A 13,371-nucleotide genomic window follows, 5' to 3' on the forward strand; every position below is an offset into this window, starting at 1 on the left:
CCCCTACCATTAAAAGCTAATGATAATTTAGGAGAGCACCAAGTGATGTCGGTTGGGCTATCTGGTCCCACAATGATTGTGTGGAATTATTTTGAAAAAAAAAAAAAACAAAATTTGTGCATGGAATAATTGTGGATAGATATCCCTGTGCTTAGATTCTGGATAAGGTTGTGGACGGGCTTAAAATGAAAGGATGATATAGTTGTTTCGTCCATTTGTGATTGACAAATTTTCACTGTATGTATGTCACCTAAATACGACTATACTGAATTTAAGTTTGATTATTGAATTATTTTAATACCTTATTGAGTATTTTGGTATTTTTATGAGGTTTGGGACTTGGGCTTATTTTAATAAATTAATAATAGTTTTATAATTTATAAAAAGTTAAAGGCCTATTTGTTATATTGTAAATGGACTTTGGGTGCGTTTTTATAATTTGGGCCCCTATATTAGGTATAATAGTGAATCTTCCTAAATATAATCTCATCCCACCTTGCTTCCTGCCAATTCCAAACAATGAATTTCACATCGGTAAAATTTTCTCGTCATGGCCCTCCATGTACAACTAATTAAGTGTATTATCTCAAAATTTTCAACTAACAAAGAATAGGATTACAAATTCCACTGGGGGTGTCCAGTACAGGAACAAAAATAGAAAAGCTTATATGTGATTGCCATTTCAAGTTGCGACTGTTGTTACTCTGCCTTCCTCTCAATCTCTTCCAATGCTTCCCACAATTTTGGGTCCTCAAAGTCTCTTCAATAACGGAAGGCCACTACTGGCATTCCAGCTGCTACTCCAGCTTTCACCCCTGAAACAGAATCCTTAACAACCAAAAACAGAACACAGATGAGTGCAAGGCATATCAAAAATTTACTGGAGAATGCTGTTGTTAGTACTGCAAAGCACACAGTTCTGAGAGCCGAACCTCAAATGCGGTTGTTAGTTTCGCTCGATCACATTCATCTCCAACAACAATAAATTCAAAGAAATTCGAGAGCTCCACCATTTGGTCTTGGAGCATTTGTCCCTGCAGTTTGTAACAAGCCTTGATTTTCAATTCATTGGCGCAACTTGTGGAGTCCCTTAACAGGTTCTAATTGTTCAGATGAGAGAAAATGAAACAGATGAGTATATAATTGAAAAGCATTTTTTTCCAAAAACTGATAAGAAAAGACGACCCCCGGCCTGTTATTAATACCACATTATGTCCAAATCAATGGGGTGTGTGATTAATCTAAAACGTCACAAATTTTGGCTAGCTTAAAACAAAATAAAAAAGCTTCTGATTTTGTTGCATAGCAGTTTACTTGAGTTGCACATTCTAAAACAAGAAATTCTTAGCAATCTGATGTGTAACATAAATACGAAATACATAAAAAATAAAAAAAAGAGTTGATTTTTCCACTTCTCTTTTGTTCACTTGGATGCTGGTTCTTGGATTACACTTAAAAAAACAAAAGGGAAATGGACAAAAACAGAGTGCAAAAATCAGCAGCCAAAAAAAGGGAAAGAGAGTGGAGCAATAGGATAGGAAGCTGGTTATTGGGTTGTTGGGCTTGGTGCTTTAAATGTTAGGGAGCTCACATTTGTATCCAAAATCCATCTTTGGACACCCATGTTAAAATTTAAATAAATTTTTAGTTTTCCTTGGACATAGAATTTGACAAATTAAAATACAATATATAATGAATGTTTTCATTACTAATATAAAATTCCACACATGTTATGCTTTGTAGGTTCCTTAAAAATTGTTGTTGGTCATAGTGGACCGGTAATCTCTCTCTTTGATCGGTCCTGAATTTCACATACGTAAAAGTTGTTCTATAATTGCAGGCCTAAAGAGGAAATAAATTTGCGTACTCTTTTTCCTTAAGATTTCAAAAATACATAGTGGAATGTATACCTGTAGAAATTGGAGTGCTTTTGAATACCTTCACAACACAAGAGCAACCAACAACCTTACTTTTTCCAGAAAGAATCAATCCTATAAAGCTGTTAGAGAGGGAGAGGATATAGAATTAACTAATAAATTGAAAGAAAAAAAAAAAAAGGTAGTTCTCATGAATTACTGTACCCTAATATAATATCTGAGCATTATCTCCAAAACAGAAAACCATCAGGTAACAAATACCTGGACTCTGTTTGCTCCCATTACAAAAACAAAAAAATGTTCCTTCAGGTTACAAATACCTCCAAATTATGCCAAAATAACAATAGACCCTGCCTGCAGAAGCAACATCATAGACAGAGAGTAAACTCATGAGAAAAAAGAACAACAGAGGCTAGGGAGTTGCTTGTACTAAATACTAATTATAATTAGAACGATATAATAATATTAATTCCACACCTGTAGGCTGTAGGCTGTAGGGAAGGGACACCTTTTTTTCTTCAATCAACTCTCCACACCAACACCTGTCTCAAGTAAAAAAGCAACTAATTGAGTTGAACGCCAGAGGAAAAGAAAATGTGATATATATATATATATATATATATACAGAGAATTTTTATTGAGGGATCTCTCAAATAATCTTATTTGAGGAACACCCCTTATAGAGCCCATTCCGGATTGTATTTCACTAATCTAAACAATCTATTTTGTAGATACACATTCAAATATCATCTCTACAAAAAATCACTTGAATCCGATATCATTTGACCATTCTATTGAATTATTGAAATTTTAGTACTTTCTTGAAGTACCGTGTTCATTGATTTTGTAAGACTCAATTGGATGTCGAAACGGTTTCTGATTTGTCTAATTTTTTGTAAGGATGATCTATAAATGAAAACCTAAAAAATTGATGATTTGGATCATTGAAAAAAAATTGTAGGGTATCCTAAAAGGCATCTCTCAATAAAAGAGGACTGTATATATATGGAAGAAAAGAGTTTTATTCTTTTTAGAGAAAGAAAAAAGAATGATACCTTTAGAAGCAGAGTCACTCACTGACTTGAGTTGAGGATCATTTTCTCAACAACAATTCACGCCACTTTCAACTATTTCGCATTTCAGGATGATACTTTCTCATACTATTGAATCCGGCAGCTACAACCGCACGTGGTCAACTAGAGATTTAAACATAAATATTAGAAATCATTATTTTGTAAAGGGGAAATAATTATGATCATGAACATTAACTGCATGTTATGAAAAAAAGAAGAAAAAAGAGACATACCACATAACAAATAATTAAGTTAAATGAAAAGAAGGTGAAGAAAATAGAATGCATAGTTGATTTAAAAGCCAAAACTAATAAAAGGAAAAAGAAAAACATACCCTCTATATATGGAATATGAGAAATCTTAGGCCATTCTGAGCCGCTCTTCTTGTTGCATCTCTCTTTTAGAAGGGGACAATACAAAATCCGTATGCATTCTAATTTGGTGAGACATTGCATAGCTTCGAGTGTAGGTAGATACATCATATTCTTGCAATGACATATACCCAAGCGCTTAAGAGATGTAAGGTTTCTCAACCACTCTGGAAGAGCCTCCATTCCGTCAAAGCATCGCACTTCAAGACGTGCTAGAGAAGTGAAGTGTTGAATTTGTTCGGGCAGAGACTTGAGCTTAGGCCAACCCCATAACGATAATGTGTTAAGTTGTGATGTAACTTGAAAAGCAGGGAATGAATCCAGCTCCTTCCAAAAGCAACCGATTTCCAATGTCTCCAAGTCCATGAGGCATGATGTTATTGCTAATCCACTGGGTAGACTTTTCAATCCATCGCAAGAAAATATCATTAATTCATGGAGGCTTGTGAGGTTGTCTAAACTTGGAATAGATTCTACATTCGGCAACTTGCTTATTCTCAACACCTCAAGAGAAGAAGAGGATTCCAGCCTTACTGGCAGACTAGTCAATCCAGGGGAATCTTCGATTCTCAATTCACGAAGGCATGTGAAGTCGAGTAAACTTGGAACATACTCTGGACTCCTGTTGCAACCAAATATAGACAACTTTCGGAGGGATGAGAGGCTATGAATCAAAGCGGATGTTAGCATATCACAATTCGATATTGTCAACTCTTGAAGAGAGGTACAATAATCTAACCCACTTGGTAGACTTGACAACTCCGGACAGCGTGTAATCTTTAATTTGTAGAGGGATGAGAGGCCATGTGTAACTGGAATCAACTGTAGACTATTGCAATCTTGTACAATAAGGTTCTTAAGAGATGTTGTGAGTAGCCCATCAGGCAAATAAGCAAGAATAGGACACTTGGAAATACGCACTGACTCGAGAAATGCGCAAGAGCCAACTACATTAGGAGCAATACGAGTTAGCTCCTGACAATCTTCTATCTCCAAGTATGCAAGATTCTTGTTGTTTTTTAGCATTCCTTCTGGCAGAGAAACAAGTCCACTTATCTTCCTTATTGTGAGCGAAGTAAGAGTGGTCAGCTTATTGCTTATGTTTGCTATTGGCATGCAGCTGCCCATGGAATTTATGACCAACTTCTTGAGAGATGGAAAATGGCTGGGAGCACTTCTCAATTTATCACAATCCGTCAAAAGCAGCTCCTCGAGGCAAGGAAACACCACTATCTCACCTTGTGGCCATTCAGTTAGGTTCTTAGCATAATAAATATTTAACCTTTTCAATGCAGGAAACGAACTACTCATGATCCATGATGGACATTTATCGCCCATGAAGTTGAAAAACCATAAAGCTTCCAATTTACTAAGGTGTGGTTGAAGGCCTTCTAGTACCTCTTCATCATTGATGATGCTTGACCTGTCATGATCCCATGCAAACTGTAACTGGCGTATGTCTATCTTCTCCACTAATTTTGCTTTCTTGGCTTCTTCTCCATCTCTCACGTGCTCTAGGTTATAGATAGATAATTCGCCTTTTAACATTTTTAAGCCAGCCAACTCCTCTATTCCACGACCTGTCTCCTTACCCACCACAAAAAAATTTAATGTTCGGAGATTAGTCAATTGCCCCATTCCAGCTGGAAATTTCATATCATCCTGATAAAAATAAACATGTCTCAAGTTTATCAAATTTTGCAGTTCCTTTGGATACTCTTTGAGCTCAGTCCCATACATTCTTAGTGTTTGTAGATTATAAAGCTTTCCAATGGATTTGGGTAGTGCCTTGATCTTTGTATAGGAAACATCCAAATACCTCAAGTGTTTCAACTTTCCAATTGAAATGGGCAATTCCTCAATATCAGCTTTATATAAATTTAAGACACGCAAACCTCTAAAGTTCAATAAGATATCACCAAGACCTTCAACATCCAAGAAAAGTGAGTGCAATTTATGAGCACTTCTTTCTGGAACTCCTTGCAACACTGAGGTAGGAATATGTGTCATGTGTCGAGTCTCATTGGAGTTATTGCTCTTCCGTTTTGACACATGTTCTGCGAGATCATGCACAAGGTCATGCATCTTGCACATTATAATACTACCATCATCATCCTTTATAACATCTTGGAAGAAGTTGTTGTTTAATAGAATATTAAAATATTCATTTCCTATATCCTCCATCTCTAGATTACGTCTGTTGGGAGGAGAAGGGTAAAGCAATCCTTGAGCCATCCAAAGGTTGATCAAGTCATCCTTTCGAATTTGGAAATCTTTGACAAACATTGAGCAATATGCGAAACATTGTTTCAAAGATGATGGTTTCAATTCATCAAAACTCAACTTCAAAACCGACAAGATTCTTTCTTCTCCTTTTGGTAAATCCCATATTCTACTTTCTAGGATTGACAGCCATCCATCAAAATCTTTGGAACGCATCATATTTCCCAAAACCTAGTGTACATGAAAGTTTGAATTTGTTTATTAAGTGATAATAAGGTAAATTAACAATAATAGCAATATAAAACGGAAGAAGTTATTGGCACTCCAAAATAGTCAATATACACCCTTCACTTAAAATATTATCATCATATGTAATCACTAATCTTCTTATTAGGCCAGTTTAGTACGCAATTAATATAATAATATTAAGCTGTCATAAAACTTCAATATATTTGTTCCATATGCAAAAGAAAAAATATATATACATAAATCATGAAATTTCAATTAGAACCCCTGAAGTTTAACATAATTACAGCAAAGCTAAATGTTTCATTTATTACGATCACACCCCCTAAATCTAACGAAAGTTGACTCAATTTAACAGTTGACAATAGGACTCAGGACTGTCTCCTTACTTAGGTTTGAACAAAATCACAAATTCCAAAATAATAATAATAAAAAAATAAAACTTACATATCTTTATTTCTCCCCCAAAATCTTATTGGATAAATTAAAAAACCAAACAAAATCGGCCACAACCCCAACCAACCCCTTTAGCGACAACCCCATCCAATCCAAGCCCATCCTCAATCCATAACCAACCAACCTCCCAGACATAAAATCCCACCCCACCACCATTTGACTGAAATTCTCCAATAGATATGCTATTTTGTAAAACTTACATGCCTAACTTATGCATTACTGATTATTATAACATTTCTAGAAGTTTTTATATTTCAATAGACATTTCTAGAAGGTTTTTATATTTCAATAGAAGTTTTTAAATCAAAACTACCAATATTTCTAGAAGGTATTCTGTTTTTTTCTTTTTGTAGAAAAAGTGGCATTATGTTGGAGGCTTATAAATGAACTATAAATAGAAACAACCCCTCCAAGAATCCTATCAATTTCTTGTGGGTTAGAGGTTTATAAATGAAGAACAAGAAGAACGCATGCAAAAAATACTTCAACACATACCTTTGCCACCAATGGTACACCTGCACACTTTTTGGCAATCTCCCTTCCAATTCTCTCTTGATCTTCAGTCAAAACAGCACTCGCATCTGGAAACGCTTTATACTTCAATATGCGCCAGCATTCGTCCTCCGATAGTTTTCTCAGAACACATGTAGGAAGTGTTTGTACAATTGATGAAACAGTCACATTGCGGGTAGTGACAATGATTTTGCTTGCTTTGGTGCTTGTAGCATTCAACAAGCAATTCATCAAATCGTCCCATTTGTTAGGATCGTCGTTCCAAACATCGTCAAGCACGAGAAGATATGTCTTCCCTTTCAAATCTTCTTGCAGGTTTTCACATATTGCTGCTTTACGCTTTATTCCAGCTTTTTCTGGTTTAAGATATTCCAAGATCCCGCTTAAGATCGTCTTGACTTCAAAAGGAGTAGATACACATACCCATATTTTTTGGTCGAAGTGTCTATCTATCTCAGGATTATTATATATGGATTTAGCCAAAAATGTCTTCCCCAGGCCTCCCATCCCCTCAATGGCCATAACAGAAAGACGATTCTCTTGGTTCTTACCAGAGTTGATCAAGGTTGTAACTATCTCCGACTCAACCTCCTCCCTTCCAACAATGTACTTTTCATCTTGATCAAAGCTTGAGACAGTTTCCCTATCAAGACCTCCAATATCATGAGAGGCTGCATCGACAAACGTGGACCTAGTAGCAACCAGCCCAATACCAACTGTCTCATTGTTCAGTTTTTCCAAAGATGCATTGATGTTTTGAATTTTATGTGCCATTTTGAGACGAAATTTGATGGGATTATGGCGCGAAAAGAAGTTGAGCACCTTTTTCTTGATCTGGTTTTGGATCTCCACTTTCCGCCGGAGAAGTTCATATTCATATTCATCCAACACATCATCAGCTTCATGAGCTATGTCTTCAAGATCCTTCACCCACATCTCCACCCTCTCACCCCGAACTTGTGAATGTTGAGCATCTCGCAGCATAGCTTGAAGCTTCGATAATGAGCCTCGCAGGCTTTTTAGCTCTCCTTTGAATCCCCAGAGAAGACTGAGTTCTTGCTCTGCAAGTGAAGCCACCCTCGTCAGAATTCCCTCAGCACCAAAAGTAAGAAACTCTGCAGCCATATTTTGTGTCAGTGTTGCTCAAGACAGAGAACAGAATGCTTAGTTTGGGTTAGAAAACTTGAGCAAAATTGAGGACGCAATGTATGTTTGAGAAGCTTGTGAGGAATTTGTAGACCAGAAGTTGCGTCATATGGCAGGCATCAAAAGCTAAAACAATTTAGGAGAGTCTGGATTATCTGGATTGCCTGGCCTACTTTGTAGGTTGCAAATAAAATAATTGATAATGACAACGTGGTGGGGACCTCGGATTTGACGAGATATTAGGCTACTGTTAATTACTTTTCTTGTGTCCTTAGACGCTTTTTGATTGGTCGATGATATTGTCGTTGTTGAGATAATCAATGAAAGTTGTTAATATTTTAATCCCGAAACGACAAATCGCATGCCATTAGGTTCCATGAGGAGGACTTGCCCTTAAACAATTATTAAAAGATGCTAAGTGCTTAACAATCATTTTGAAGCAGTCAAAGTTGGACAAACATTATTTTAACTCTCTGTTCAATTATTTTGAATTTCGATTGTTTAATAAAATTTTAATCCAAAGTCTTTGATAATGAATTCAAGTCAACATATGAAATAAAGTTACATTACGTTGAAACGAAACAAAATTATAAGAATGTGTTTTAGTTATAAACACTGTGTTAGTATTATGATACAAAATTATAAGTTATAAACAGAGAATCGGAACTTTTTTCAATAGAATTATTTGTTAACATGAAAATCGAACTTGAAATCTTTATCCTTTACCTCAATTGGGTCTAATTTAATGCTTATTCAATAGTAAAAACACTTCTCGCTACTATAATAATTCTACTATATTTAGAGCCAAGACTCATGCTATAATAATTCATTTTGTTCTTGCTCTGCAAATGAAGCCACCCTCGTCAGAATTCCCTCAGCACCAAAAGTAAGAAACTCTGCAGCCATATTTTCTTTCAGCGTTGTTCAAGACAGAGAACAAAATGATTAGTTTGGGTTGGTTACGTAATAATTGTGTGGAATAATTGTATACGTAATAATTGTGTGGATAAAGTTAAGAATAGGGCTTCTTTTTTTTAAGGAAAATTTATTTCTTAAAATTATCTTGACAACTATTTAAAGATTATCTTTGGAAAAAGAAAGGGAGCTTTAGTAATATACCCAAAATAGGGGATGAAATTATAAAAAAACCCAACATGAAGTACACTTTAGAAACACACCCAAAACCTATTTACTAAATAAGAAATGAGTGTTGAAATTCCTATAAATTACATCTCTACTTTTGATTAATTTAAAACAAGCCAACTCAAAAAACTCCAAAAGAACCCAAAACAAGCCCAGCTCAAATTTTAAAAAAAAAACCCAAACTAAAAGAAAATCGTGAAAATCAAGGAGCTGTCCTTACGACCTTTCTCCACTGAACCTCCGTACATTGTTAATACTATGTGATAGAAGTACATTGTTAATACCATTTCATTCGAAATTTTTTTTAAAAAATAACTTAAACAGCCCATCAAGACATTTGATATCATTGGTTCCCATTTCTTCCTCTTGTAATATTGCTTGTATTTTATTTTATTTTTTAAAATTCATATACTCCACTTCAGGCTCCTCTGGAACCTACAATAATTTGAGTCTTTCTCATAATCTTATATGCATGCATTTCTTTGTACTCTGGTCACGGGCTCGAAGCTTGAGAACACCACATGTGCATTGCAAGTTTCTTTAAGGGTAAACTGTCAAATATCCCTCATAAACTATCACACCAGTTGAAATCTCTTGATCCTTCTCTCTTCTTCTTCATCTCTCTTCTCTCTCTGTAAACAGCCAAAAGTTTGAAAAAGAAAAAAGAAAAAAACCAAGAGAGCTCTATTTGACAAAAAAGCCAGACATGCTTTGTTGCATATTTAAGGGAATTAATTTTCTTCCTTTATTTTTTATTTTTATCAAGAATAATATTACTCTTATCACATTTGTATACCATATTATCATGATGTGACAAATAAGGTGGACAACCACATTAATTAAAATTATTTAATATTTTCTTCTTTTTTTTATGATTTTTAACACTTTTTAAAAAAAACTATTAATTAAATTTTTTTTAAAATTAAAATACACTTCATTGATTTAATTAATGTGACATATGACATGGACATGCCACATCATGTGGTATAGAAATGTGGGATAAAAATGTGATATGTGTATTATTACTCCTTTATCAATTAGTAGTTTTTTCTATATAAAAATACAAGAATTAGTAGTTCTTCACTATACTTAAAAGTGGTTAGTAAATGGTGAAAACATCGTGCAGTATGGGTGTATTGGTAAAACACTTGTATTATGCCAGTTTATCAAGGCCTTATGTTTGTTTTTGTTCACCCAAATTCATCCCCTCTTTAGATATATTAAAGTAATTTACACAACAATCACTAGTATAAAAGAATACTTATATTTTTATATATATAATACCCATTATCATTCTAGGAATAATGAAAACGAGAGAACCCAGCTATACAGAGGATGGTTTGTTGGGGGCAGGGAGTTCGTGACGGAGAGATAAATATATGAATTTGTCCATACCTATCTGATAGATGATCAATTAAAGAGGACCAGACATTTGTGATGATTAAGAGTTGATTGTTAAATAGAGTTAAGTATAGGATATTGAGTTTTTGTTTGAAATTAGAGAAAAGAACCGTACCACATCATCATATTAACAAAGAAAAAGAAAAGAAAGGAACACTACTTTAGGTCCAATGTAAGCATGCCATTTACGTTAGCAAAACTAAATTTAAGGGTGTAACAAAAATGAAAAGTACCAAGTACTAGAACTTGAAGGAAGTCGAAGTCGAAGTTCTTCACCTCAACATCAATTCGCAATGAGGAAGTAACCCAAATTCCTAATAGACCCATGCAAAGTCCCTTAACAAATTGTGATTAATCTAAAATGTCACAAACTGTCTAGTGTAGGGGCTTTTTCCTTCCAGCAGCAAATGGGCTGGGTTTGTTGCAAAAGACAGGCTGAGGAGATTGCCCCTTTTTGTTTAGGTTCGAAAATCAAGCCCCAAAATACCTCGAAAGGGCAGCAAAACCTTAGGAGATATTTTGGATAATCTTCACCAACGAGAATAATGGTGACTTGCAGGTAGTTTTGGCATGCTTACAGATGGTCTTTCAGCTCAGCATGAGTGGCATGAGGCATGGGGAGCAAAATCAACATGGGTTTAGCACTAAGAGAGAGATTAGGCTTGGTTTATGAGAAATGAAATTGTTTAAGTAAGGAATGGGGTGCTTTGTGAGGGATTTTGACTAGAGAAAGAAAAAGGAAAGCGGGGTTCTTCAGGCGCTGAGAAGACAAATTTGGAGAAGGAGATGAGACAATGCAAGAATCAGAGTTTTGCAAGGTAGAGAGAAAAGCTTGCTCTCTGCCCAGGTTGTGGGTTGAGTTTGTTGGGTAGGGAAGGCTCAATTTATAGCTGCTGAAATTACCATTTTCAAGAAACCTAATGGCTTCTACTTACTTTGGTGAGCTTTTCTTCCTTTCTCTCTCCTTCTCGACTTCCTTTCTTGGCAAAGATTGCTACATCTATTTTCATGAATTGAGTTTGGGGCTCAACATCCTCCTTTCCCTTTGTGCAATAGAGCTTCCACTCTTGGTTTCTTTGTTTTTCTTCTTTTCTTTCCTCTTCCTTACTGAATCGATGAAGGAAAAGAGGTGCAAATGTATCTTTGGTCAAGGGATGCTACGACATGCGGGATGGTATTATCAGTTCTTTGGATGTCTTTGGCTTGGGACTGGTTTCAGCTTTGTTAAGAGCCTGCCATCTATTCCTTCACGTGTTCTCTGTTTTTCAAAGGCTGAAGCTCTTGTGGGCTATTTTGGTTTTTTTCTAAGGGCCAAGATGGCTTTCTAAGCAAATGGGCTTCTTGGGCTTCTCGATTTGGGCTGATTATTTTTGGTTGGGTTATCTCTTGGCTAGGTTATTTCTTGCTTTTTATTTTTCTCTCTTGTCTTACTTACATGTTTGGGCAAGAAATGGGAGTCTCGAGGCTAAGCAACCCGACTTTCCGTTCTCGGTCCATCAAGATCTCGTGTTGATTTATCACCATCCATGCCACAACCCACTCAAGCTTGGGTTTTTGAGTGGCTTGACCTAGGCTTGTAGCGTGGTTGAAAAATTAAAACACAATATACATTGAATGTTTATGTTTTCATTACTGATACAAAATCTCACACCTGTTGGGCTTTGTAAGTTCCTTAAGAATTGATGTTGGTCATAGTGGATCGGTAGTTTGTCTCTTTGATCGCGCCTGAATTTCAAAGAAATTTGTGCACTCATTTTCTTAAGATTTAAATATACAAAGTGGAATATATATTATATATACCGGTATTACTCGCTTTTTCCACAAGAATCAATCCTATAAAGCTGTTAGAGAGGGAGAGGATATAGAATCAACTAATAATTTGAAAAAATAGAAACAAATTATGCCATCTGGTGGAAAGGCAAAGGGCAAAACCTCCAAATTATGCCAAAATAGCAACAGATGCTAGGGAGTTGCTTGTACTAATTATAATTAGAACGATATAATAATATTAATTCCACACATGTAGGCTGTAGGCTAGGGAACGATATATAGCTTCAGTCAACTCTCCACACCAACACCTGTCTCAAGGAAAAAAGCAATTGTCTTGAGTTGAATGCCAGGGGAAAAGAAAATGTGATATATATGGGAGAAAGAAAAGAGTTTTATTCTTTTTAGAGAAAGAATAAAACTCTTTCAATACCACAACATTTGTCCCAAATCAATGGGGTGTGTGATTAATTGGCGCTACTTGTGGAACACTTTGAGTATATAATCGAAAAGCATTTTTATCAATACCACAACATTATGTCCAAATCAATGGGGTGTGTGATTAATCTAAAACGTCACAAATTTTGTCTAGCTTAAAAAAATAAAAAAGCTTCTGATTTTGTTGCATGGCAGTTTACTTGAGTTGCACATTCTAAAACAAGAAATTCATAGCAATCTGATACGAAAAAGTTGGTAGTCCGTCTCTTTGATCGGGCCTGAATTTTACATACGTAAAAGTTGTTCTATAATTGCAGGCCTAAAGAGGAAACAAATTTGTGCACTCGTTTTTCTTAAGATTTAAATATACAGAGTGGGATATATTAATTGTAGAAATTGGAGTGCTTTTGAATACCTTCACAAGTTCACAACACAAGAGCAACCAACCAGTGGCGGATCTAGGATTCTCGGGCCAAGGGGTCACAGTGTAAAAGTTTCGAAATTTTTTTAGAAGAAAATAACACTAGAAAAACAGAAAAATAGTACTTTCCATCCAAACTTCAATTGTCCACGATGAATTTTCTTTTAAAAACATTGCATTGTAGCTTCATAAATCATTTATGTTTTTAATAATTTTAGGCACTTTTGTTAATGTCTCATCTAAAAGAGAATATCATTTTTTTAATAAAGAATAAAATTATAATGTATAGAGACTAC

At 35.3% G+C, this 13,371-nt stretch overlaps 1 protein-coding gene and 1 long non-coding RNA gene across 2 annotated transcripts; both read right to left on the reverse strand.

Moving 5' to 3' along the window:
- Positions 1 to 563: 563 nt before the first annotated feature.
- On the reverse strand, positions 564 to 1,484 carry LOC148917129 (uncharacterized). The gene is made up of 2 exons (XR_016126612.1): positions 933 to 1,484; positions 564 to 828 (listed from the first exon to the last, which is right to left on the reverse strand). It is a non-coding gene; the product is annotated as an uncharacterized LOC148917129 (long non-coding RNA).
- Positions 1,485 to 2,041: 557 nt separating this feature from the next.
- Positions 2,042 to 7,952, reverse strand: LOC103331408 (putative disease resistance protein RGA3). The gene is made up of 5 exons (XM_089051514.1): positions 6,742 to 7,952; positions 3,285 to 5,775; positions 2,933 to 3,073; positions 2,355 to 2,419; positions 2,042 to 2,231 (listed from the first exon to the last, which is right to left on the reverse strand). The coding sequence occupies exons 1-3, from the start codon at positions 7,882 to 7,884 to the stop codon at positions 3,054 to 3,056; spliced, it is 3,654 nt and encodes a 1,217-aa protein (XP_088907640.1). The 5' UTR covers positions 7,885 to 7,952; the 3' UTR covers positions 2,042 to 2,231; positions 2,355 to 2,419; positions 2,933 to 3,053.
- Between the last annotated feature and the right edge of the window lie 5,419 nt (positions 7,953 to 13,371).

Source organism: Prunus mume, linkage group LG5, assembly GCF_029339155.1.
Source record: "Prunus mume cultivar Tortuosa linkage group LG5, ASM2933915v1, whole genome shotgun sequence".
NCBI classification, from domain to species: domain Eukaryota; kingdom Viridiplantae; phylum Streptophyta; class Magnoliopsida; order Rosales; family Rosaceae; genus Prunus; species Prunus mume.